The 24,950-nt window shown below is 45.9% G+C and overlaps 1 protein-coding gene across 4 annotated transcripts in view; it reads left to right on the top strand.

The window, feature by feature from the left end:
• Window positions 1–24,950, top strand: part of MAPK8 (mitogen-activated protein kinase 8) — a 273,704-nt gene that overhangs the window by 133,041 nt on the left and 115,713 nt on the right. For 2 of the 4 annotated variants that reach the window (XM_085608771.1, XM_085608773.1), the window contains exons 7-8: window positions 22,251–22,416; window positions 23,207–23,278. In XM_085608771.1, coding sequence (XP_085464897.1) covers window positions 22,251–22,416; window positions 23,207–23,278 — 238 coding nt within the window. The remainder of the gene's footprint in view (window positions 1–22,250; window positions 22,417–23,206; window positions 23,279–24,950) is intronic. The other 2 variants (XM_085608772.1, XM_085608770.1) reach the window with 1 other exon arrangement.

Genomic DNA, 24,950 nt, shown 5'->3' with positions numbered 1-24,950 from the left:
AGTCCAGGCCTGGGTACGTCAACTTCACCACCCAAAGCGGTGACCCCAATTTGTCTTTCTGACTCTATGCCGTGCCAATTTCATTCAACTTCTCAACATAATGCTACAGAGCTTTCTGTTTTTGCTTTACCACCAGGCAGGCAACATTCCTTACGATCCCTTCATGGCACAGAATCCGACCATCCTGATCTGGATAATTAGGTTGTTTAGTCCTATGCTGATGGCAATTGGTATGAGGAATTGCTAGATTCTAATGGGCTAGACACCTCCTGGAGTCCACCTGGCAGTGGTGATCAATACATAGCTTCCAGGTTGGTACAGCAATCTGGGAGAGGTGAAGATCAGAGACTTCTGGTCTTTGGTGGAGTCCCAGCTCCATATCAACCTTCTGGAGCAGAGAGCCATTTGTTTGGTGCTGAAAGCCTTTCTGTCATTCATAGAGGGGAGGCTGGTACAAGAGCTCACAGGCAAGAACACCACGATGTGGTACTACAGCAAACCGGGTGGGGTGGGTTCAAACTATATGCCAGGAGGCCTTGCGCCTCTTGAAATGGCTAGACTACCAAGGTATTTTCCTGGCGGGCTCACTGAGCACCAGGGAGGATGAACTCTGTGCTTAGCGGATCATGAGTGGTAGTTAAACCTGGAGGTGGCGCAAGATCTCTTCTGTGAATGGGGAGAACCTTGGCTCGATCCATTTGCCACTGCCGAGAATGCGCAATGTCAGCACTTCTGTGTGTTGGAGTTTTCAAATAGTATCTCGCTCTGACTTTTTTTGTTGTTTTTTAATAGTTTTATATAGCGCAAACTTGACCCGAATCCAGTATCAGAGCACTTTACATAGCACCAGTTGCATTATATGAGGACACATTCTTTCTTTGTTCGGCACGGGGAGATTAAGTGATTTGCCCAGAATCGCAGGATATTCAGCGTCATTGCCAAGACTCTAACCCATTTCCCCAGATGTGAGGTCGACCACCCTAGCCGTTAGGCCAACTCCTCTCCCCAGACATGTTCCGCCTCAAGTGGAAGTTGGGAATTCGCTGGTACCTCTCCTGTCCAGAGGTCTCTGGAAGATCTGGGCAGACTGGGCCAAAGTCATCCTAGTGGCTCCAGACTGTGCATGCAAAGTATGGTATCAGGAACTCCTGGGCTTGAGCATCGGTCCTCAGATCAGGAAGCAACTCCAGGAGGATCTGTTGTCACAGCAGAATGGTTGGGTTCCCCACTCCTCCCTTCACAATCTCCATATTCATGCATGGCGATTTAGTGGTGACAGCTGAATACCTTTGACATTCCTTGACCAAAACTGTGTTGGCCTGCCCTTGGGGCCGATTTGTGGTTTGGTGCGGCGCTTACCATATTGACTCTCTCCAAACTGTCTGTTTTATTTTTTGTGCTATCTCTTTCCTGGCTCGATTTTAGCCCCTCTACTGTTGTCCTTTACGGTTTCTCACCATCAATACTGTGTTATTAGTTGCCATGTGTTCAGCATGGCGTATGAGTGAACTTCAGGTCTTGTGTGTTTATCCTCCATACACCACCCTTTTTCCCCGACATGCTGGTTCTGTGTGCTAGGCATCAATTCTCCTGAAAGTTGTGATGCTGTGCCAAGTCGACCAATCCATCACTCCACCGGCGTTCTTTGCTTAACCTCACCCCTCCGAGGAGGAAAGGCTACATCGCTTGGATCCTAAGAGCACTCTGCTTTTACATCAGGTGCATCAAAGATCACTGAGTGGACGATCAGCTCTTTGTGGGGTTTGCTGGAGCGAAGAAAGGCAAGGCTGTGCAGAAACATACCATCTCATACTGGATCATGCTCTTCATCAAGATCTTCTACACACTGGCAAAGAAGCAACCCCCTGGAGGACTGCTAACCCATTCTGCCAAAGCTGCTTCCACTGCGTTAGCACATGGCATCTCTGTCCTAGACATCTGTCAGGCATCTATGTGGGCATCTCACCATATGTTCACAAAGCAGTGTTGTCTGGACAGCCAAGTTGGGCACTTTGCTCTCTATGACTTGCAGGACTTTGTTTTGAGTTCATCCACAGCTCTCTTTCCTTAGGTATTGCTTGGTATCTATTGAAAAGGTGAGGAATCTGTAGCTAGAAGGCTCTATCGGAAGAGCAAGTTACTTACCTTTTGTAATGCTGTTTCTGGTAGAGACTCTATCTAACCGCAGATTACTCACCGACCCTCCCATGCTTCCCTTTCTGTGGTTGGACTCTATCCAATAATAAGATCTTAATTCTAGGAATCTGCACACTGGTCTACTGATCTGCATTTGGCTCTCCACGTCTGTGTGCACAGCCAGTCTTGAATGCAACTGATGTCAGCGCACAGCAGTGTAGAATTTATGTGCCCCCCTCGTCAGTTATGGGGCAAAGCGGCATCAGCGGCGAGCCATACAGTACCAACTTCCGGCAAACTGAGGTACTACAAACATGTTTCCAGATCTAGTCTGATGTCTGTGAGATATTCAAAAGGTGTTGAATCTGCAGCTAGATAGTCTCTACCAGAATGGGTGTTACGGAAGGAAAGTAACTTGATAATTTAGCTTCTCCTGTGACTGCTACATGGATGATGCTACGTACAGGCTAGACCTCCACATTGTCTGAAATCTTTGAAAGCAGAACTCTGGTATTATCAAGCTTCCAGTTCATCTTTCCCACCAGCTACATCCTTTTTTATACCTTAACCAGACTCTGTTAGCTATAAGACATGCTTTTTTTTTATTTCAGCATGCACCTGGAATGTTTCCTAACCACACTGCTGTAGCCACCAGGTCGCAGATCCTAAACCTGCATAAAACATACCTTCACTTTTGTCCAAGCTGCAAAAGTTAGAATACCTCAGAGTACTCATCATATGCTGTGCCAGTCTAAATCATCTCTCCTACTCCATTAAGCCTGTATAACGGTTTCTGATCTTCCACCAATATTTAACCTCCATTCTAATTCTCTCCACTGACCTGAGAACACCAGACATTTAAAAAGTCCGTCTTCTGCTGATCTGTAAATTCTGATTCCCTCCCTTCACCCTACCTCTTATCCTTAAAAACAGGGCATAAATTGTATGTAATTAATTTATCACATTAATATGGGTACTGTCTTATCTTCTGTCTAAACTTATCATCCTACAAGGTACCCATGATGGTGTCTACTGTTTGCTACGTACAGAATTTCAGATCCAAACCCTTCTGTTCAGTAAATAAAGAAAATATAGATCAAATATTTTCCATTGATAAGACACTTTGTGTGCAGTTGCACATGATAATGTGGAATTCCAGCTTGGGATCCGTGACCTAAGTGGGATTGAAGATGAATTAAATTTAGGATTGTGAGATCCTGAACTCGAAATGGCTAATAATCAAAAAGATTAGTCTTTAATATTATGGAGGGTGATTTTTAGCCTGTGGATGATGCTTCCAAATGAAAACTTTTACCTATATACAGTTTCCAGACCCAAATGCAGAATGTCGAGCATGTGACTCTAGAGGGTTTTCAAGCTCAAACTATTGTTACAGGTACGTAAATTATTACCTGCAGACCTGCTATGATTAAAAAAAAAACATTGCAAATTACAGAAATATAAAATACTAATTTGGAGCATTTCATAGGCATTGTTTAGTCTTATACCTATAGAGAAGCCTGGGGGCATATGTTGCTAATTTTCCCTCGTACTGTCCACCAGTGCCTGTTGTATTTTCGTTTGTAACATGTTTCTTCGAGGCATGCGAGCTGTAGATCACATGCTTTGCATACTCCTGCCATCTAGTGTTGGGTCCGGATGTTTGAAAGTTGCTTTTCTTCGAAGAAATTTTTCAAGTCACTAGGTAAGATGACTCCTCCTTTCGGTGATAGTGCGCATGGACATCAACTCCATTGTTAGATTGTTTTGTTCTGCCATCGGGTTCAGACGTGAATTGCTGCGCTCCTGTTCCAAACGGTTCTTAGCATCCCCCTTGGTGCGCAATCCACTATACCGGTGTCTGTATTGTTTCGTATGCGTATCCCACTTCTCCGCGTATCGTAGCAATCGAAGAAAAGTACAATTTAGATCGGAAGACTCGTGGAAGGCCATCTAGCTCAACCGCGTTGGTCCACCTCGCAGACGATGGAACGGACGCCATTCAAATTCTGCCCTCGGTGCCACGCAAAATATCCATGCACTGACTCGTACAAAGTGTGCAACTTGTTCTTATCTCCAGAGCACAATGAACAATACTTTGACGCAAGCAGATCCTTTCTATTCAAGAAAACTCTCCGCGATCGTTGGGCTTGACGTCGTGAAATGCAAAGCCAGCACATCGAATACATGCCGGACAGCTTCGGTGAAGGATCCGAGCAAGAAGAATTCAATGCACAAGGGGGCGAAGAGGAACAGGAAGAGCAGCCCTTACCTATTTCTGAATCGGACTCGGGAGATGGAAGAGGACATACCGCAGGGTCAAGGTCCTGTGAGTACTGAACACCCCTGACCTGTAATCCAACTCAAACTAACCAAAATGCTTTGGTTCCGCCTCGCAGAGACGATATTTGATGCTCCGGCTCGACACAAAAACCCATTGTCAAGCCTTCCGGCTCGGGACCAAGTTCTCCAAAGTCCGGAACTGAAGCGAAACCTTCGAGCTCAAAGCAGAAGAATGCTTCAGAGCCGAAACACTCAATGCTGAAATTCAAAATGGCTTTGGAGCCCAAACCTTCTTTGCTGAAAGGTCATTCCATCCCAGCACTGAAGTTGTTGGTGCTGAAACCAAAAAATGCTCCTTTTGAAGCCGCAAGATCCGATTCTTGACTTACCCCACCCCCCCTAAATCAGATCGTAAACAAAAGGAATGTTACATTAACCCTGAAACAGGACATCTTCTTACCAAACTGCATCACAAATGCAAACCTGAGTCAGAGGACATATAATATAAGATTCCTTTAAAAAAGAAGACTGTCAGGACTAAACCTTCTCCTCCTCCTTTTCCACCACGTTCCCCTACACCTTCAGCACCTTCTCCAGTATTAGAACATTTACTTATCACACCACACAACACTCCACCCTTACAGCCTGAGGATGGAGATATTCAATTACCTGTAGATCCCTGGAAAGACTACGCTATTGATCCATCTACAGATAACGACCCAGCCTTTTACCCGGCAAAGCCTTCCCCTCCGGGAAACCGTATTTACAACGCTGTCTCCACATGTGGTACCTTTACAATGCAGTCATTACAACGACCGCGTTGTTACTACGCGTACCATTACATCGCAAGTCGTTTCAAAGACTTGCTGTAGGGGACGCGTTGGTGTTGGATATACAATCTACCTTCCCTGCTGTTGCACAAACTCGAGTAGGAATAGTAAATACTATTCCCAAGTCCAGCGCGCCCCCTACAGCAAGTCGTAACAACGTGGTCGTTGTAATGACCGCGTTGTAAAGGCATGCGATGTATTCGCATGTGTTGTAAACTGCCATATTCTTCTCCTCCTGACAACAATCTAAGTTATTTAGAGTTGCTTGCTAGAGATGCACAATATCACGGGGTACAATTACACAAAGAATTATTAGAAGAAGAATTTTTGTTCGAAACTTTGAGTAGTACACACAGATCTAGTCAGACTCTCCCTATGCTCAAAGGCATGATGAGACCCTGTTTGTGCTCACATTCTGACACCCATAATAGATAAAAACTATAACACTGCTCCCTCTGATCTAGTCTAAGACCACATTCTCAGACACCAAGGTTTCCTCCTGTAAAGGCAACAATCAACCTTCCTCCACAAGAGGTTTCTGTAGAGAAGGATATAGAGGAAACAACGGCAAGGGTAGTAGAAAGGGTTACACACCCTGTGCCTCCCCTTCCTCTAACAAGCAGTGACTCACCTACCCTTCCCCTGATCATTTAACATCTGTCGGGGGACATCTTCTACAGTTTTTTCCCATTTGGCAGTCTATAACAGCAGACAAATGGGTGTTAGGAATTATCCAACATGGTTATTGCCTGGAGCTTACCACCAATCCTCCAAACATTCCACCTCGTTATCACAAACTATCACCAGAACATTTGCACCTACTCAAACAGGAAGCTCAGTTTCTCTTGCGAAAAGGAGCCATAGCCCAGTACCATTACAAAATCAAGGGTCAGATGTTTACTCCCTGTATTTTCTAATTCTCAAAGGACTGTTCGTTAAGACCTATTCTGGACTTCAGAGAACCGAACCACTATATACTGTCAGAACATTTTCACTTGTTAACACTTCAACAAGTGCTCCCACTTTTACAACTGGATGACTTTGTCTACTCTAGACTTAAAGGACTCATATTTCCACATTCCAATTAACCCTGCTCATCGCAAATAACTAAGATTTGTGATAGCGGGTCAACATTACTAATTCAAAGTACCACCGTTTGGAGTCACCACTGCTCCCAGATTATTTACCAAATGCCTGGCAGTAGTCGCAGCTCACCTGAGAAGACCGCATATCCACGTCTTACCTTATCTGGACGACAGGCTCATCAAAGCCAGCACTTACCAGAACTGTCTCCAACACACTCAAGCCACAATTCACTTACTACACCAACTAGGGTTTACAGTGAATGCGTTGAAGTGCCATCTGCAGCCTTCAAACACACACGTATTTGAGAGCCACCATAGACACTCCAGAAAGCTCTAGCCTCTCCCAATATAGCCAGAATTCACAGTATTCAGTGTCTTCTCACTCTGTTTCAGCCCAACCACTCATTACCAGCCAGAGTCTTCATGCAACTGCTGGGAATGAATGCGTCTTACATCATAATCATACCCCATGCAATACTTCACATGCGTCCCCTTCAAAAATGCTAAACAAGTCAGTGGAACCAGTCGCAGGGTCGACTATCCGATCTATGGTTGGAAGCCGCACCTGTCGCTCTCCGCAGTGGTGAAACCCACAAAATATATCCAAAGGGCGGACCTTCATCGACCCTGTTTCACAGACCGTGCTAACAGCAGCCGCATCGTTCACTGGTTGAGGTGCTCACTTACAGGATCACACAATCCAAGGATTGTGGAGTCTAAAGCACAAAAATCTCCATATAAATCACCTAGAGCTACTAGCAGTGTTTCTAGTGCTCAAAGCCTTTCAAACTCACCTGGTAGGCAAAGATGCCCTAGTGTGCACGGACAACATGACAGCTATGTACTATATACAAAAACATTGGGGGAGGGGGAGACACTCCCTCCAACTGTCACGCCTAGCACAAGTCATTTAGAGATGGGCTATACACCACAAGATTTATCTCCTGGCAGAGCACCTTCCAGGAGTAAACAATCAGATTGCAGACCTTCTCAGCAGACAGACGCAACAAATCCACCAGAGGGAACTTCATCCTCAGGTTCTCCTCCCTTACTTTCAGGAATGGGGATTTCCTCAGATAGACATGTTCGCCACATCAGAAAACGCAAAATGCCCAAGCTTCGCCTCCAGATTACCAAACCCGCTCTCCAAAGGCAAGGCCCTATGGATCAATTGGTCAGGGATATTCGCCTATGCTTTTCTGCCTCTCCCACTCATTCCACTGGTAGTTCAGAAGTTCAAGCAACCATCCCTCACGCTAGTTCTCATAGCTTCCACATAGGCACATCAACCCTGGTTCACCACCTGCTGGAGTTGTCAATAGTCCCACACCAAAAGCTGCATCTCACGTCCAGTCTCCTCACTCAGAGCCATGGAGAAATCAGGCTTCCAAATCCCAAAGAACTCAACCTGGCTATCTTGCTCCTGAAGTCATAGAGTTTGGTTATTTACACTTACCACCAGACTGTATGAATATCCTAAAAGAGGCTAAAAAGCCTACTACTAGGGCATGTTATTTAGCAAAATGGAAACGATTTGTTATCTAATGTATCAAAACCAATATCAACCCTCTTGATGCTTCTGTACAGAACATCAACTGTTACATTTACAGCAATCTGGACTAGCCTACATATCCATTTGCTTACATCTAGCAGCAGTAGCTGCATACTTACAAAACAGACAACACTTATCTCTGTTCTGAGTACCAGTGATTAAAGCCTGTCTAGAGGCATTAAAACGAATACCACCAAGAGTCCCCCCTGCACCAGTGTTGAACCTAAACCTAGTACTTAAAAGGCTAATGGGTCCACCATTTGAACCACTGCATAGGTGCCAATTACAATTCCTCTCATGGAAGGTTGCTTTCCTCATCGCAATAAATTCACTGAGAAGAGTGCATTAACTATACAAGAGCCCTTCTTTCAGCTTCTTAGAGACAAAGTGGTTCTTCGCACGATTCCTAAATTTCTACCTTAAGTAGTTTCTGCCTTTCATATCAATCAATCGGTTGAGTTACCTGTGTTGCTTCCTCAAGCTGATTCTGTAGCAGAAAGAGCTCTACACACCCTTGATGTTAGAAGAGCTCTACTATATTACGTTGAAAGAACAAAAGAGTTTGGCAAAACTAAGCAGCTTTTTGTTGCCTTTTTTTCTCCACTCAAAGGCAATCCCATATCTAAATCAGGCATTGCAAGATGGATCGTAAAATGTATCCAGACATGTTAAGCAAAAAGAACTTTGCTAATACCCCATGAGCGCATTCCACTCGCAAAATAGGGGCTACTATGGCCTTCTTAGGGTATATTCCCCTAGCTGATACATGTAAGGCAGCACCATGGTCTACACCGCACACATATACCAAACACTATTCTGTAGATGTGTTAGTGAGACAACATGCTAATGTAGACCATGTAGTACTTAAAACACTGTTTCGGACAACTACAACAACTATGGATTAGCCACCGCTTTGTGAGTATACTGCTGTATAGTCTATTCAAAGCATGTGATCTACAGCTCACATGCCTCGAAAAGATAATGTCACTTACCCAGTAAGCATCTGTTCTTGGCATGTAGAGCTGTAGATTCACATGCGCCTACCCGTCTCCTATAATTGTTGCAGTTTCTCAGTTTACATACATTCGCATGGACATCTCTATTCTACACTTACTAACTCCATTCTCATCCTCTGTGGGAAAACAATCTAACAATGGAGTTGATGCCCATGCGCACTATCACCGAAAGGAGGAGTCACCTTACCTTGTGACTCTGAAAGACTTCTTCAAAGAAAAACAACTTGCAAACATCCGGACCCAACACAAGACAGCAGGAGTATGCAAAGCATGTGAATCTACAGCTCTACATGCCAAGAACAGATGCTTACTGGGTAAGTAACATTATCCTTTTCCAGCATTGGATCTTTCATGGATTCACATGCTTGGATCATTCCCCGTTATTGAAGTGGGAGTCCCACAGGACATTAAAAGCAGTAAGTAATGACTTTAACATTGAAGTTAATAGAGAAAAAACATTCACTTTAATATCTCATTCTAGTCCTTAGGAATGGTCCAAAGTCCAGGCAGTCAGGTGACCGCACCCTCTGCACAGAGGTTCCAGGCTCTCAGATTTTCTATAGCACATCTTGTGAAGGGAGTCTCCCTGAGCTCTCCTCAGTATTATTTCTCTTTTGGCCTACTTGACAGGATTTTTTCTTCAAAACCGCATGTTTATGACTAAGAGATCCCTGTTTAGACACTGTGATTCCTGTGGGAAGCTCAGACTGCATGTGGATGATCCTCACAAAGTGTATTTACTGCCTTCACCCTAACCACCAGGTGAGAGATTGAAAGAATCTGTAGAACCTGCTCTTAAAAAACTGAGAGTTAGAGAGGGATGGCTTCTTCTGTTGCTACAGAAGATAAAAACCAAGGACAACCCCTTGTCTGATGACGACAGCGATTCCTCTCTCAAAACTACTGCCTCAAAAAAGTGATGTGGAAAAAGTTTCCCCGAGGGCTCCTAAGGTTCTAAAAAGGCAGCATCATTGATCGAAAGCAGATGATCAGCCCTCCGCCTCGAGAAAGAAGTCTACCTCTCATAAGGGTCATTCTTTTTCCTCTACGACCTCCTCTAAGGTAAAAAGAATTATAACCAACTGTAATTCATCCATGGGACCAGTAAAGTCTAAACAGGTTCTTTTCCATGGCTTTGCCGGATCAGTAATATGTCCCATATTGCTTTTGGGGCCCACCTTCAGCATCTTCTCTTCTTCCTTACACAGGGTACACTGCTCATCCATACCTGGACACCAAAACTGGGTTTTGGGAAGCCGTTGGGTTAAGGTCTACCCCAAATGCCCTTCAAGGGCAAGTGCCACCAATTTAATTCTTAAGCCAAAGGGTGAAATTAATCTGTCTCCCCTCATTAAAACATTGTTGCCACACAGCGATACCTCCTCCAAGACCTTGACAAACTGACGCACGGATATAGCCACACAACTCTCTTCTACCACCCTGATTTATCATACGTACCGCTTCCTTCAGGACCTCATCAGCTTCCATCTCCTGATGCCACTCTTCAGTTGTAAATGCTGCCTAACCTACCATGAAAACATCGTCCACAGACGCCACAGCCCCATCACAATCAGAATTTGAGACTCACTGTTCATCAACTAGTCTCCTATCAACCAACAACCTGGACAATCAATCAGCTTGTAGGTTTTTCCAACCCTGGACATGTTTGATCACATACTGATACCACTGGCGTTTGGCTGCCGATCTCGCCAGCCTTGCTGAGCCCTTACCAGCCCGCCTGGTAGTAAAACTTTAAGGGCTTATGGTCGGTTCCCAACAGAAATTGGGTACCCCTGGCATGCTTGCGAAAGTACTTCACACCCCATGCTGCCGCCAATGCCTCTCTATGACCGAATAGTTTTTTTTCAGAAGCAATGAGGGTCCTAGATGTGAAGGCCACTGTCTTCTCAACCAATCAATGCTTTTGAGACTAGCACCTAACCCAGTGGCACTGGTGTCAATAGTGATTATAGAGCTACGTTTGATGTCAAAAGTTGCTAACATATTTGCCTCACAAATATTTATTTTTTTATGTTTACAAACCATTTTTTGTTGTTCGCCCCCATATAGAATTGGTGCCCTTCTTTTGTAACAATCTCAACGGTACCGTTTTGTCCGAACAAATGTCAACACATTTGAAATAATACTTGATTAACCCCATAAAGAATCTAAGTTTACTCTTTATCAGTAGAGGCAGGTACCATCTCAATAGCACTGAGTAGGTTCCTCCTTGGTTTAATGCCCATTGCAGAGATTGTGTAGCCTAAATGTTCAATTTGTTCAACCAAAAAAAAGCATTTTTCCTTCTGCAGTGTCAAATCCACTTCAGCAATTCTGTGCAACACTTGTTTTAACACAATATTGTGTTCCTTTGCAGACTTTTCGAATATCAAGATGTCGTCTTGAAAATATACTGCATTGTCTATACTCTTAAATATCTATCACCATGCATGCATTGAAAAACACTTGCAGATGAAAATAATCCAAAAGGCATGCGTATGAATTGGAAAGATCCCTCAGTAGTAATAAAAGGGGTTAACCGTTTAGACTCATTGTGAAGCTTTATTTGATGGTAGACACTCTTCAGGTCTAATTTTGAAAGGTACCTACCATCCTTCAATCTAGAGACAAAGGGAATGTATCTGCTATCCTGCATTGATTGAGTGACCTTAAGTCAACTCAACCTGACCTTGCCGTCAGGTTTCTTGGTAATTACAATGGTAGACACCCAACTCAAGGCCTCAAGGGGTTCTATGATGCCTACCTCCAACATTTCCTTTATCAAACTTTTGACTTCATCTCGAACAAATGGCACTCTTCTCATCTTATGTTGTACTGGCACTGCATCCTTCCTCAATACAATCTTGTGGACATAGCCTTTTAGTTGTCCAAATCTATCTTGAAACACTTGATCTGCACCTCACAAAATGTGCATTAGACTTTCATTCTCAACAACCATGACCTGTGTGGGAGCCCTAGGATTTACTATGACATGGAGGTCATATCGGCGTACCAAACCCAAAATGGGAGCGAGAGGTTGCTTGCTCTGCCACATGCAATTTCCCTTGTATGGATCTGTTGGAAAATTCAATATGAGCATCAAAGACCCATACAATGGCAATAGACTCCCCTTGGTATTGCCCTGGGGAAATATCCTTTGGTTTCAAGATTTTACCTTCCCACTCTCGCTCATATACACACTTTGGAATAATAGTATACATGTAACCAGTATCCATCATAAGTAGGATGGAACGCCTATTTATCTAAAAAGTCGCTTCAGGTCTTTTCTTTCTCCTATCTTCCTTGAATGTCTCAACATCTTTCCATACACTGAGTATCCTATCTAGGTGATCGCCATCTACACTCACGGGATCATGAACCATTGCCCCTTTACCCCATACCTTTGTCCCACACATCCTGGCATAATGTCCTATTCGACCACATTTTATGCACTCTTTGTTGGCTGCAAAATAATATTTTGAATGAGCTGTGTGACTGGTACTCCCACACCTGTTGCATGTTCCTGAACTCGATCTAGCCTGCATGACTTTCTGTCCCACTCTACTCTTATTCTTCACTGCAGATGCAACACCACTTTCACTATTATCGCCACTCTCCGATATCTCAGCCACCTCATGCCCTTGGTTTTTCTTTTGCAACTCTTGCATGCATATTTTAGATTTATCAACAACTTTGGCCAAATCAGTGGCCACCTTCAAAGTTGCGTTCTTGGCTGCCCAAAGCCTTTCTGTGATTTTGTTTTATTATTGCATTGAACAATTAACTGAGCGAGATTGGGGCTACTTGGAGCCCGTAGATCTTCTTGCAAAGATGTCAAAAGCCTTTGCAACTGCAAAGGAGACGCGGTACTCAGGGGGTCAGGAACTGCAAACCCCACAAGGCTTCAAACTTGGTGAGAGGGTAGAGAAGACCTCGGGAGCTGGGAAAACCCACCACCTGTGTTGCAGAGCCCACGGAGTCCGGAGAAGCTCAGGATCTGCAGAACGGTCGACTTTGTTGCACTGTCTGCGAATGCAGGGGAGTGACTCATTCACTCCAAGGGAGATTACTTTGTTGTCCTTGATGCTTTATAGGCCTTGGAAGGTTCCTGTATGATGCACAGGCACAGAGGATGCAGCAGACTGGAAGGGAGATGAAGTCCGGCCCAAACAAAGTCAAGCGGAGTCCAGAGTGCTCAGAAGGTAGAAGTGCTGTGGTTTCAGTTCTGAATCTTATCCCATGACGAATCTAGGGACCTACACCCTGGTAAGCTCTTACGTACCCTAAGGAGAGGGTTGGGAAGATTCAGGGGACCCTCCCAGGGGAGGGTCTGGACAGGAGGGAGGTTACTCCCATGTCCATTCTTAATGAAGCAAGAAAGCCTACTACCAGAGCATGCTATGCAGCTAAATGGAAAAGATGTTATATATAATGTACTAATAACAATATTGATCCTCTAGATGCATCCACTCAAAATATCAATTGTTACATTCTGCAGTTACAGACTGCTGGTTTAGCCTACACTTCCATTCAACTGCATCTTGCGTCAGTAGCCGCATATTTGCAGAACTGACATCTATCTTTGTTCAATGTTCCAGTAATTAAAGCCTTTATGGAGGGCCTTAAGAGAGTAATACCACCCCCAGTGCCTCCAGCACCAGTTTGTAATCTGAACATTGTACTTACACGGCTCATAGGTGCACCTTTTGAGCCATTACACAACTGTCCCCTTCAGTTTCTTTCATGGAAAGGGGCCCTCCTCATTGCAATCACTTCATTGAGAAGAGTTGGTGAGCTGCAGGCTTTAACCTTACAAGAACCCTTCTTTCAACTTCATAAAGACAGAGTAGTTCTTCGCACCAACCCAAAACTCCTTCCCAAAGCGGTTTCTGCTGTTCTTTCCTCAACCTGATTCTGTAGCAGAAAGAGCTCTTCATACTCTTGATGTTAGAAGAGCGTTATTGTACTAAATTGAAATAACAAAATAATTTTGCAAAACAAAACAATTGTTTGTTGCATTTGCTACACCTCACAAAGGCAATCCCATCTCTAAATCTAGTATTGCAAGATGGATTGTTAAATGCATTCAAACCTGCTAAAGCTAAACAAACTTTATACCTCCTAAAGCGCATTCTACTTGTAAAATTAGAGCGTCTATGGCTTTTTTAGGTGTCATCCCTGTAGCTGACATTTGTAAAGCAGCAACATGGGCCACACCACACACTTTTATCAAACATTACTGTGTTGATGTGTTAGCATGCCAACAAGCCAACGTAGGGCAAGAAGTGCTAAAACGCTTTTTCAAACAGCTGCAACATCAACTGGTTAGCCACCTCTTTGGAAGAATACTTCTATATAGTCTATGCAAAGCATGTGTATCTACAGCACACATGCCTCGAACGAACTATGCTACTTGCTCAGTAAGCATCTGTTCTTGGCATGTAGAGGTGTAGATTCACATGAGCCCTCCCACCTCCCTAGTTAGGTAGTTGTTGCAGTCTTGCATTAGTTACAGTACACACATGGACATTTCTATACTACACTCATTTGCTCCATTCTCACCCTTGTGCGGGAAAACAGTCTAACAATGGTGTCGATGCCTAAGCACGCACTATTACCGAAAGGAGGAGTCGCCTTACCTCGTGAATAAGAAAGACTTCTTCGAAGAAAAACAACTTGCAAACATCCGAACCCAACACTAGATGGCAGGAGTATGCACAGCATGTGAATCTACGGCTCTACATGCCAAGAACAGATTCTTACTGGGTAAGGAGCATAATCCTTTCCTTTTAGGACTGAATTCTTGTCCATCTAATGCATCCAAATAGTTCTCAAAGATCAATATCTAATCTTCCCGTGCACTAAAACTCGGTAGTAACACCACCGACACATGTGGTGCTGCAATCGCCCTATCAATTGTAAACTGGATTGCTATAAAGTATATTGAGAAGCTTAGTAAAATATTGCCTTAAAAACTCAAGGGTGTGCGTATCAGCAGTGCTTACACGCAGAAACCAAATGCCAGTTGTTTCCTTATGAAGTGCGCATCACCTCATAAAGCCTGAGATTTCCATAGGATGTCTGCATCACCTCATGACGCGCCCCTCAAAATATCATAGACAAATGCTGCTTACTTCCCTACTACGATGCACTCCATGGACCTGCTCTTCACCCTGTTGTGTTTCTCGCAACTCTGAATCCTACATGTACAAAGGATTACACAGTTTTTAGTGTGCGTATCACTGCGCAGATACGCGTTCACCACCGTTAGTGTGAAACTGTTAGGACTCCTTCATTGGCTGCCTCTCGATCGCATCGGAGACCAACTTGAAATGGCTGCTGCATGTCCAGGTGTGTGAATCACTGTGCAGACACACAAATGCAAAACACAGATCCGTGAGGATAGCTGCTGCAAGAAATATTAAAATGGCAGCCTTAACTTGAACACTCAGTCCAACTCAAGATGGCTGCTGCACGCCCTCCGTAAGCGGACGAGAGCGATTCACGTTGTGTGCGCACGTCGCACACAATGACAGCACAGATGACTGGTGACCTAGTTACGCCATCAACTTCTGCGCAGGCCCACACAGCACCCAAAACACATACGCTTCCCTTACTTTTCCGGAAGATTACTTTGCGGAAACTGAACTGTCCTTTGCGGTGGGCGACAACACTTCTCGAATTGACTTTTTGCGCCTTGGGTATCGTCCTCGCCCTCGATGCGTCCTTGGTTCTTGTCCGTTTCTATACTTGATCCATTCTTATCTTAATTTCATGCTTTTCCCTGTCCGCCTGGCCGCCTCTTCGCCATAAATTGTAGTAAGGGGCTTGCAGGCCACAACAACCAGGTATGGATACATCTTTTTTTATTGAAATCAGAACAATCTGATAGAGACTACTAGCCGCAGATTCCTTAATGTAGAATTATCCCCAGGCGTGAGACTGGATCTGGATTTGTTTTTGCCACAGCATCTCTGCGCGCCGGGGGGGCGGTACCACGCAACCCCGTCGTCCGCGGATGTGACGTCAGCAAGGTCAAATAAGTCCCACCCTGGTACGCTACGTCAGTCTTTCTTTTCCGCGTGCAACGCGGATCCGGAGTGAGTTCCCTTGACCTGTTTTCAGGCCTCTTTTAACACCTTCGAGTTGGGAACAGTGTGTAATGCCTTCGGGTTTCAAGCGTGTGCGTCAGATGTCGGCGACGAGCCCTCACCCTATTTGTATGTGGTGTTTGGGCGAGCACCATGATTCTACGGACTGCGAAGCTTGTCAGCATCTCAAGCCAAAGTCCCGGCGGGAGTGCTGGATTAAATTGCTTTCGGCCCTCTTGTCCAGATCGGTCTAGTCACAGCGTCCGTCTCATACCTCGGAAGGGTCCAGAATCTGCTGATTCCGGCTGCGGCATCGTCCTTCACCGAGGCCCCACGGGCGTAGCCCGCCAGTAAGTCCTGCAGCTTGCGACCAAGGCCCTGTCCTCCTTCTGCAGAGGGCGCGGGTTCCTCTCAGGAAGTGCGCCCTCGCCCGTCGCCACCCTGTCCGCCGTTTCCTGGCATCTGGGCGACAAGGGCCCAGATGAAGGCCTACGCTACGGCTCGGCAGGCTTCTCTGGGCCCCCCTCCTCTTCCTGAGACATCTGAGGATCCCTCGCCATGTGCGGGGCCTTCTGCGGACTTCAGGTTTTGGAGGTGCAGCCCTAAGGGGTTCCCCTCTTCGACCCACGGCGTCCCTGCCTCACTGCAAAACACAGCAGGGTTCCCTGTGGTGTCGCAGGAAGTCGCGGGGACTCATGGCTCGTCCCCGAGTCCCCCTTTTCCTTTGGGCAGGCGGCTGTCTTGCAAGAAGTCGAGCTGATGCCTGTCCGGCGTCGACTGCTTTCCTCCCCGACCCTGGCGCCGCCGCAGGTGGAGGCCGGGACCCAGGGCGCCTCCTCGAGCCCTTCTCGGTCCTCTGCGCAGGCGGCTGCCTCGGAGATCGAGCCGGTGCCTTTTCGGCCCCATTCATTGGCTGCTTTGGCTCCGACCCCGCCCCCTTCTCCGATGAGGCACGTGGTGGTGGAGGTCGACTCAGCACCCCTGGTGGACACTTCGGCGCCGATCAAGGACACACTGGTGCCTCTGGCAGACTCTCCGTCGCCGTCCCGTCATCGGATCGTCAACTCTTCTCCAGATGTCCCTTCCTCTCCGGAGGATTGTCGTCTCCTTGTCTCCTCTTCACCGGAGACTGGACGCTGCGTCGTTGCATTTTCCCCGACGGCTTCCAGGGCGGGTTCTACGCCGTCTCTGCAGCCACAGCCCCCGGACCCGCTCTTCCGCTCCTTGCAGTTGACTGCCCCGCAGGCTTTTCCGCCTTCTCCGGAGACCTCTCAGGCCCCTCACTCGTCCATGGGTCTCCCGTCCTACAGGGGCTGGCCTTTTCTTCCTCCAGCAGGGCACGGGGACAGGCGGCTCAGTTTGCAGCCTTCGCCCACGGAAGAGTTGCTTTCCCCTCCACAACGCCCTACGGAGGAGAGTGTAGCCTTTGTCCGGGTCATCTCCACTGCCACTGGCATTTTGCAATTGGGCAACCCTGTCGCTCCACTTCCAATGGACCACTTGTTGGAGATCCTCCACCAGGGCTCTGGTGGAGGGCAGCCGCTTCTCCCATTTGAAGCTTCGCTCCACAACTCTCTTCTGGGGGCCTCCTGCTACAGGGGATCCGGTGTCTCAGCCGCTCCTTCACCGCCACCGTCCTGCCCCGCACGATCCAGACTGCCTTTTTTCCCCCACCCATCTGACCAGGGCCCTGTTTTGCAGACTGCTTTTCCTTCTTTGCCTTCGGTGCAGCTCCCTCCGTCACGGGAGGCCCGTTGGTTGGACTCCTGGGGGTGTAACATTTTCGCTTCCACTAGAGCTGCTCTGCGCGCGCTCAACACACTTTGTGTGTTGGCCAGGGCTACTTCCGACCTGTGGGATTCCGCGGAGTCCCTTCTGTCTCGCACCTCCCATGAGGGTGCCCGTGCTGATCTGCGGCACCATGTGCGAGAGGGTCGGGAGTTATCTGCATTTATTTTCCGTTCGGCCTTGGATGTCTCTGATTCTCTCGCCCACGCTGTGGCGAGTTCTGTGGCTCTCCGCCGCCATGCTTGGTTGCGGGATAGCGTCTTTCCGGAGAATGATTGGTAAGCCGCCTGTGGTGTTTTCCATAGGTCTTTTATGTTCTTGACCTCTGCTGTGGGTTTCCCTAATAGGTGTTTCCCTGTTTTGTTTTGGGACGAGTCATACCCTAGGTCGGGTACTTGTTGGCTATTGTATAGCTCTTTCTTAAGCTGGGCGGGTGTGGATACCTTCTCGGGTTCCGCGCGTTATCCTGGCGTCGCTGTATAACGCTTGGTGCTGTCTCTCTCTTTCTTCCGCCTTAGCGCAGCTTGCGCTGCTCCAGGTTCTGTCCCGCTCAGTCTCCGATGGTGTTTCAATCCTTTTTCTACAGTGTTTGCCTGTCGTCCATTTTGTTCTTTGTTCCTGCGGGATTTCTGCTTCTGTGCGTTTTGCCTTCCCTCTTCAGCCTCTGGATCGCCACACCAACTTTTGTCATGCCGTCTACGGCGTCGTATCTTGGTGTTTCCACCTTGCTATCCGACGTTTCGGCCTGGGCCTCTGCCTTGTGTTCCAGGGGGGTTAGGTTATTCCTGGCTGCTTCTTGGGGGGTTGTTCTTTCTCTTCTGGCCGGTCCCACTTCTCTTCATGGGCCAGGTGGTGCTACTAGGACGGTCCATCTCTGGAGCTTATTCTGGGGCTCCCTTGCCTCTGTCTTGCGCTCGGCTTGTTCTGGGCACGCTACTTCATAGTATTTACCAACTGTCTGCTGCGCACGCCTGGTAGTTATGGTCCACCTCCGAGGGCCTCGGCGTGTCACCTTGTGCTCCTGTCCCTTGCTTCGCTGGAGCGTTGCGCGTCTGTGTCTTCCTTCTCCTGTCTGCGCTTGTCAGCTGTGTGGGCCGTTCCTGATTTGTTCCCTGCCTCGGGGCTGACACCCGCTCAGCTGCCCCCTTCGCTGTGTGTGTTCTCCTGAGGCGGGCTCTACCTCCGTTTATCCTTGGATTTGCGGGTGGTTCCTTTCTTCCTTTGGTACTTGCTTGGTGCTGTCTGTCCCTCCGGGTTTTCTGGCGGACGCCCTTTGCTCCTCGGGTAGGCTGGTGGTATCCTGGCCTTCCCTTCTCCTTGTACTTGCTTACTTCTGCTTGGAGGGGGCTGGGCCATCCTTCCTGTCCCCATGACACATCCCCTGTTGGGGCCCTGTGTTCTTCCAAGCTGGTGAGGTTCTCTCAGAGCCCTCCTCCCCTCTGGATATGGCTAGGGTATCTATTCTACATTAAGGAATCTGCGGCTAGTAGTCTCTATCAGATGTACAAGTTACTTACCTTTGGTAACAATGTATCTGGTAGAGACGATTCTAGCCGCAGATTCCTTCACGGCGCGCCCTTCATCCCCGTTCTGCGAGGACCCTTCCGCTTGGTCTTCTGCACTCTCCTCCCTCCGGGTGGCATTTGTCTTCTGCGAGTGCCCTCTTTCTCTTCCTCCCTGGCGGGATGCTTCGTTCTGCTATTTGTTCCAGTCCTTCTTTTCTGGTAATTGGTCGGAAGGTTCATGTGTACTTTTGCATCCCTGCACCCTGGTTCTTCCAGTGTGGGGCCTACTCATAATCTTCTCCATTTTTTCATTGCTTGGGGTTTTTGACTCCTCTGCAATCCTTTGGCTTGGGGTCTCTTGGCTGTGCTTCAGCACATAGCTTTTTACAGGGGATACAACACTCCTTGATGGTGTTGTCTTGGGGTGCTTTGTCTGTTCCGGACTTTTTGCCCTTCACTGTTATAGATTGTGGTTGCAGACTTTCTTCGTCTGCCACAACATTTTTTACATGTTTTTTCTGCCTCCAGGGAGGATATTGCCTTCGCTTTGCAGGGTTGCTTCTCACAGCGGTGCTCTGCTCTTTCCTTTCTGTTTCACTGATTATTTTTTTTTGCACACTGTTCCCATACTCTCACAGTTTTGTTTGTGATGGCTCCGCGTTGTGGCGCGGAAAAGTTCTCAGAAGAAAACTGACGTCAGCGCGCCGGGGTGGGACTTATGTTACCTCGCTGACGTCACGTCCGCGGACGACGTCAGGGTGGGGTCACGTGGTACCGCCCCCGGCGCACAGAGAAGCTGTGGCAAAAAGTTTTCTGGATCCAGTCTCGCGCCTGGGGATAATTCTACGTTAAGGAATCTGCGGCTAGAATCGTCTCTACCAGATACATCGTTACCAAAGGTAAGTAACTTGTACCATTAGATGAACGGACAATCCCTGGCTGGTCATGAGGAAACTGAATTGTCAGAATGTTCAGCGTCAAAAGAATACATAGAATCTGATGTCCATCAGATTCCATGTCGGGAGACACCAACATGATGCTGATGTAATACATCAAATAGGATCATTGAGATGCTGTTTGTGCAGTTTATTCTGTTACTTCTTAAATGCAATAATCTGTGAGGTTTACCTCAAATTGATTCCTGAAAAAAGTTTATTTTCACTTCGGACAATATTGAGTTTGCAAATTAATGGAGGGTGTCATGGCTTCCATGTGTGGTCAAATATGGAGACATTTTTTGAAAATTCTTAATCTTCCTTACTGATTCAATTAAAGATCTGGATTTCTATAATTTGGATAGCCAGAAAGATAGCACTGCAAGTTAAACATCTGCAGCATAGATTTCAGTTCAACCCACATGCACATGTTAAAATATTGAAAGGGACTATTCAGCCTTTTGTTCTTTCAAAATCAAGCATTGAGTTCCATTGAGCTGGCTGATAGTATCACCTCTTCGCCATCGTGGGATTTTCATTTAGAGTCAAGAACATTGAAAAGCTTTGCTAATCTGTGGATTGCGGTGCACTTTTAGGAGAAGAAATTTCTCCTAAAAAAAGTTTATCTGCAGAATGTAGGAGTTTAGAGGCCATCCTGATTCAGGTGGAAATTCCATTTTCCATCTGAATCATGTTTGAGTGCTGCAGTAAAACCTGCATCTTACATTTTTTTCCGTGGGCGCATTTCGCTTCTAAAAAGCAGGTGGAAATTTTCTGTGATGAAAATCATTGTATTGAGGGGAAAACGTGGGCATTGGTGCCCAGACTCTGTTTCCATGATGGTTCCAGCTTATTAGGATACATGAAACTCAACGTTTCGCACTGCAAAAATGCTATATTCAGTCTCAGGATTTCTTTGGCCGGTTTTGGGTTGTGCAAGGGTGATTCCTAACCAGTAACACTGAAGTATTTCTTAATGAGGGTCTAAATAATTTTATGGTCTCTCTAGTAACATGAAAACATTTAGTACGTTCAAACAACAGATTCAGCCCTTTCTTATGCATTTGTGGAGACAGGAAAGAAAGAGTGAATTTTTTGTTTCAAAGATTAGAAAAAAGCTTTGCCCCCTTTAACCTCTTGAGTGCCCATGACGAGATGGTCTCGTCATGGGCCGCGGTTGCGCTGTGCCCATGACGAGACTATCTCGTCATGAACCCCGCCCGCTAATGAAAGGGCCGGCACAGGGCGGAGAAAGGGCGGGGCACTCAAGGGGTTAAAGGAGGCAGCAGCTACATTGCCCGATGAGACACATCTTTGGCAGTTAAAGATCAGTTCCTTTTTTCTCTCATTTCTCGCAGAGTGCTCAGATGTTTGCAATATATGCCCTGGCTGGAACATTTTAGGGATATTTAACTATTCTTTTATTATTTAATTCACAGTGTCTACAGATAAGATATTCAGCTGACTCTGGTTTTTTTTCTTGCACTTTCACTGCCCACAAAATGCATGCCATCGCTCTTTGTGAAGTGCAGGAAAAAGAAATCCGAAAAGAGGACCCTTCCACCTATTGGTTGTCCTCAGAGCATGAAGTGTACTTTTTCTTATAACCTATCCAGCTGAACCACTTAGAATCTGATGAAGTCAGTCAGAAAGCCCTATATTGGAAAAGATAGGTGCATATTGACAAAAAGGAAAGCACCATTGACTCACTTGGACATAACTTTGAAAGTTAGCTGCAGTTGTGAAGAAAGGGACATATCCGATGCTTTAAATAAGTGGAAGTGACCGCTCTGCTGCTCTGTCTCTGTGTTGTGAATTCTCTACTGAGAGTGCCAGAAAATAATACACTTACATGCCACCTGTAAATGGTTTTTTCGAGATCAGTTGTCTTTGCAGAGCAAAGTTGTTTCTGTGTGAGCTTGTGTTTGGCCCAAATCCTTCATTATTAACATCTTTTCCCTTATATTTTTAATGCATATAGATTGTTCTTTTGAGCTGTGAATCATCTTCAGTTTTTTCCTTCTTCCAGGATCTGAAGCCCAGTAACATCGTTGTCAAGTCAGACTGCACGCTTAAGATTCTGGATTTTGGATTGGCCAGGACTGCAGGGACCAGCTTTATGATGACGCCATATGTGGTAACACGCTACTACAGGGCGCCAGAGGTCATCCTTGGCATGGGATATAAAGAAAACGGTGAGTAATGGAGACTTTCAGGGCAAATATGAGTGTTGGAAACGGTGTTTAGATTGGGGAGGGATCAGTTCTTTCCAGATCTCATTACAGCGGGTGTGCCTAAAGTACAGTGACAAATGGGTTATTGCTGAAGGGATAGAGTAAATCCTGAGGGCGAAAGAGGGGGAACACTTGCATTCAAGGGTTATTTTGTATGAGAGGATACCCAATTGGGGACTCGTTTGCAAGTAAAGACGTCTCATTGTCTTTGGGTGTTACAGCATCACTTGACAAAATTGAGAGGTACACACATTTTAGATCATAGTGTATTCAAAGTATCATCTTTATTATTGTAAGTAAGAGAGGACAAAATATATACAGGTAAAATAGGATCTCTTTCGAGGTTTTAAGTATTAATAGGGGTTGACTGTGAGGGTCTCTCACTGTCCCGCCTTACGGGGTACCGGGAGATTTTGGATGTGAAGAGTGCCCTTGGAGCTTCTTGAATCCGATTGTGGGGGATTCAGCTTCAACACCTTCTCGGCTGCTCTGTGAGCTCCCATATTGAGTAAGGAGGAGCACATTCTTTACTTCTTTCATAAGTAGAGGTACTATGCTGTAAGAGCTGTTGTATAATGTATATCGGGGAGTTTTGTAGGTTTCTTGTTGTCACAGTAAATACCTGAATGTGCACGTCTGGTCTTGCTCTGTGTGGAATACCCAAATGTGTGCTGCAATTCTGCTAATGCTTTTTCTCTTGTCTGCTACTGTCTTTACCTCTTTCTCCTTTTGCTTTTCCTCCCTTTGCCAGTCGACCTTTGGTCAGTGGGGTGCATTATGGGAGAAATGGTTTGCCACAAAATCCTCTTCCCTGGAAGGGACTGTATCCTTAGGCTACGCCTGTTCTGGAACATTAATGTGTGGGTGTGTGTGTGTGTGTGTTAGTGTTATACCAGCTCTTATCATAATTGTATACCAGCTCTTATCAGAATGCAGATCTCAACTGAAATTTAAGTTGTCACAGAGAACCTAAGACTGTTTACTGAAGTGCAGGCCTCGCTAAGGTGAGAAAAACCTGTGCCTTGCCTCCTTTGTACCACACGCCTGTTTGAACAGACCTATGCTGTCTACAACTCCTCCCCTGAAACTCCCTTCTCTCTACTCCTTCTGAAAGGCCCTATTTTAAGCAAAGTAGTACAAATGACTTGAGTCCCATGCTTTGTGAATTGGCATCCTTCAGTATTCTATAATAAGATTCACCCTCAGTTGCCATTTGATTGTCCCTGCAGTTCCTTGTTTGTACTGGAGAGGCAAACTGAAACTCCCAGGGATAAACCGTATAGCTCATGATACATTTAAGGATTTTTTGAAGTTGGGGGGGCGGGAGGGGGGAGTCTTTTCCCTCTTATGGTGTTGAACCTGCAGTACAAAAGATATGCTTACTAGAGACAGAAGACTTGCTGTCATCCTTTTTTGGGTTGTCACTCTTGCTGCTTCTAGTGAGGATAATGCTTTGTGGATTCAGGCAGCACTGTTCCAGTGCTCTTTGACAGTGATGAGATTGAACAGTGCCTGTGATCTTCCTTCCTTTACAGGGAAAGCAGACAGCCCAGTATGTTGTAAAAATTTACCAGTATTGAATTCGGATTGATAGTTCTCCAGCCAAAAACTAGTGGCCTCTCCTGTTCAAATACTGGCGAGTAGGATTTTATTTCTTGAGGGTGCAATAAGTGTATTTACAAATTATCAATACTTCCCTTGTTGAAGGCAATGTCCTAGATAATCCCCCAAAAAAGCAGCCTTTAGACCTATTTAAGAAACAGAGTGTTATCCAGCCAACTACAGATCTATAACTCTGCCGTCTTGAATTACTAAACTTCTAGAAAATATCCTAAGTCAGTGCAAGGTGATTACTTTATTTATAAGTGGTGGAATGGAGATTATCACCAGTCTGAAAGATAACGCATTTAACACCTCTACAGACCTATCTGTCACTCTGTGTGCTGTATCATCTTGATTAAACAAAACTGTTTGAAACTAAATTCAAGATGACATGTTGTGGAATTTGATCCCACTTGACCTACTTTGCCAGGTTTCATTATTAAAGTTTTGGGATGTCTTGCATATCTACTTCTTTACCTTGTAGCATCTGCATTGTTGTCCTCCATCAAAACTATTTAGCTTTAAGAGACTCCTTAGGAGTCATGGTTGCGCTTAGCCAAAATCCATAAATACGATTTCTGTGATTTAGCTGAGGTTTGTTACCAATCTTAAGTTGTCTATGATGAAAATAGTCTGTGTTACTTTTTTGTCAGGGACCGGATTGAGTTAGGTGTTTTCCTCGTTTTGTAAATTGTAATCTGTAGTAACCCTCACTGTAATCTGAAGCTGTTGTTCCCCATACTGTTGGAATAGAATGGGTAGCATGGAATAGATCAGAGGGAGTCATGGGTTTTTGGTACCACTGCCCACCGGTCCTAAGTGGTTAGAGATGTGGTTTCTTGTTTCCTTTTGATGTTGATATGTTGCATTATGGAGGTTTGGTGCTACTCCTC

The sequence above is a fragment of the Triturus cristatus genome, chromosome 1_2 (assembly GCF_964204655.1).
Source record: "Triturus cristatus chromosome 1_2, aTriCri1.1, whole genome shotgun sequence".
In the NCBI taxonomy this organism is placed as follows: Eukaryota; Metazoa; Chordata; class Amphibia; order Caudata; family Salamandridae; genus Triturus; species Triturus cristatus.
The sequence above is the reverse complement of the archived record's forward strand: the minus strand, read 5'-3'. Positions and strand labels throughout refer to the sequence as shown.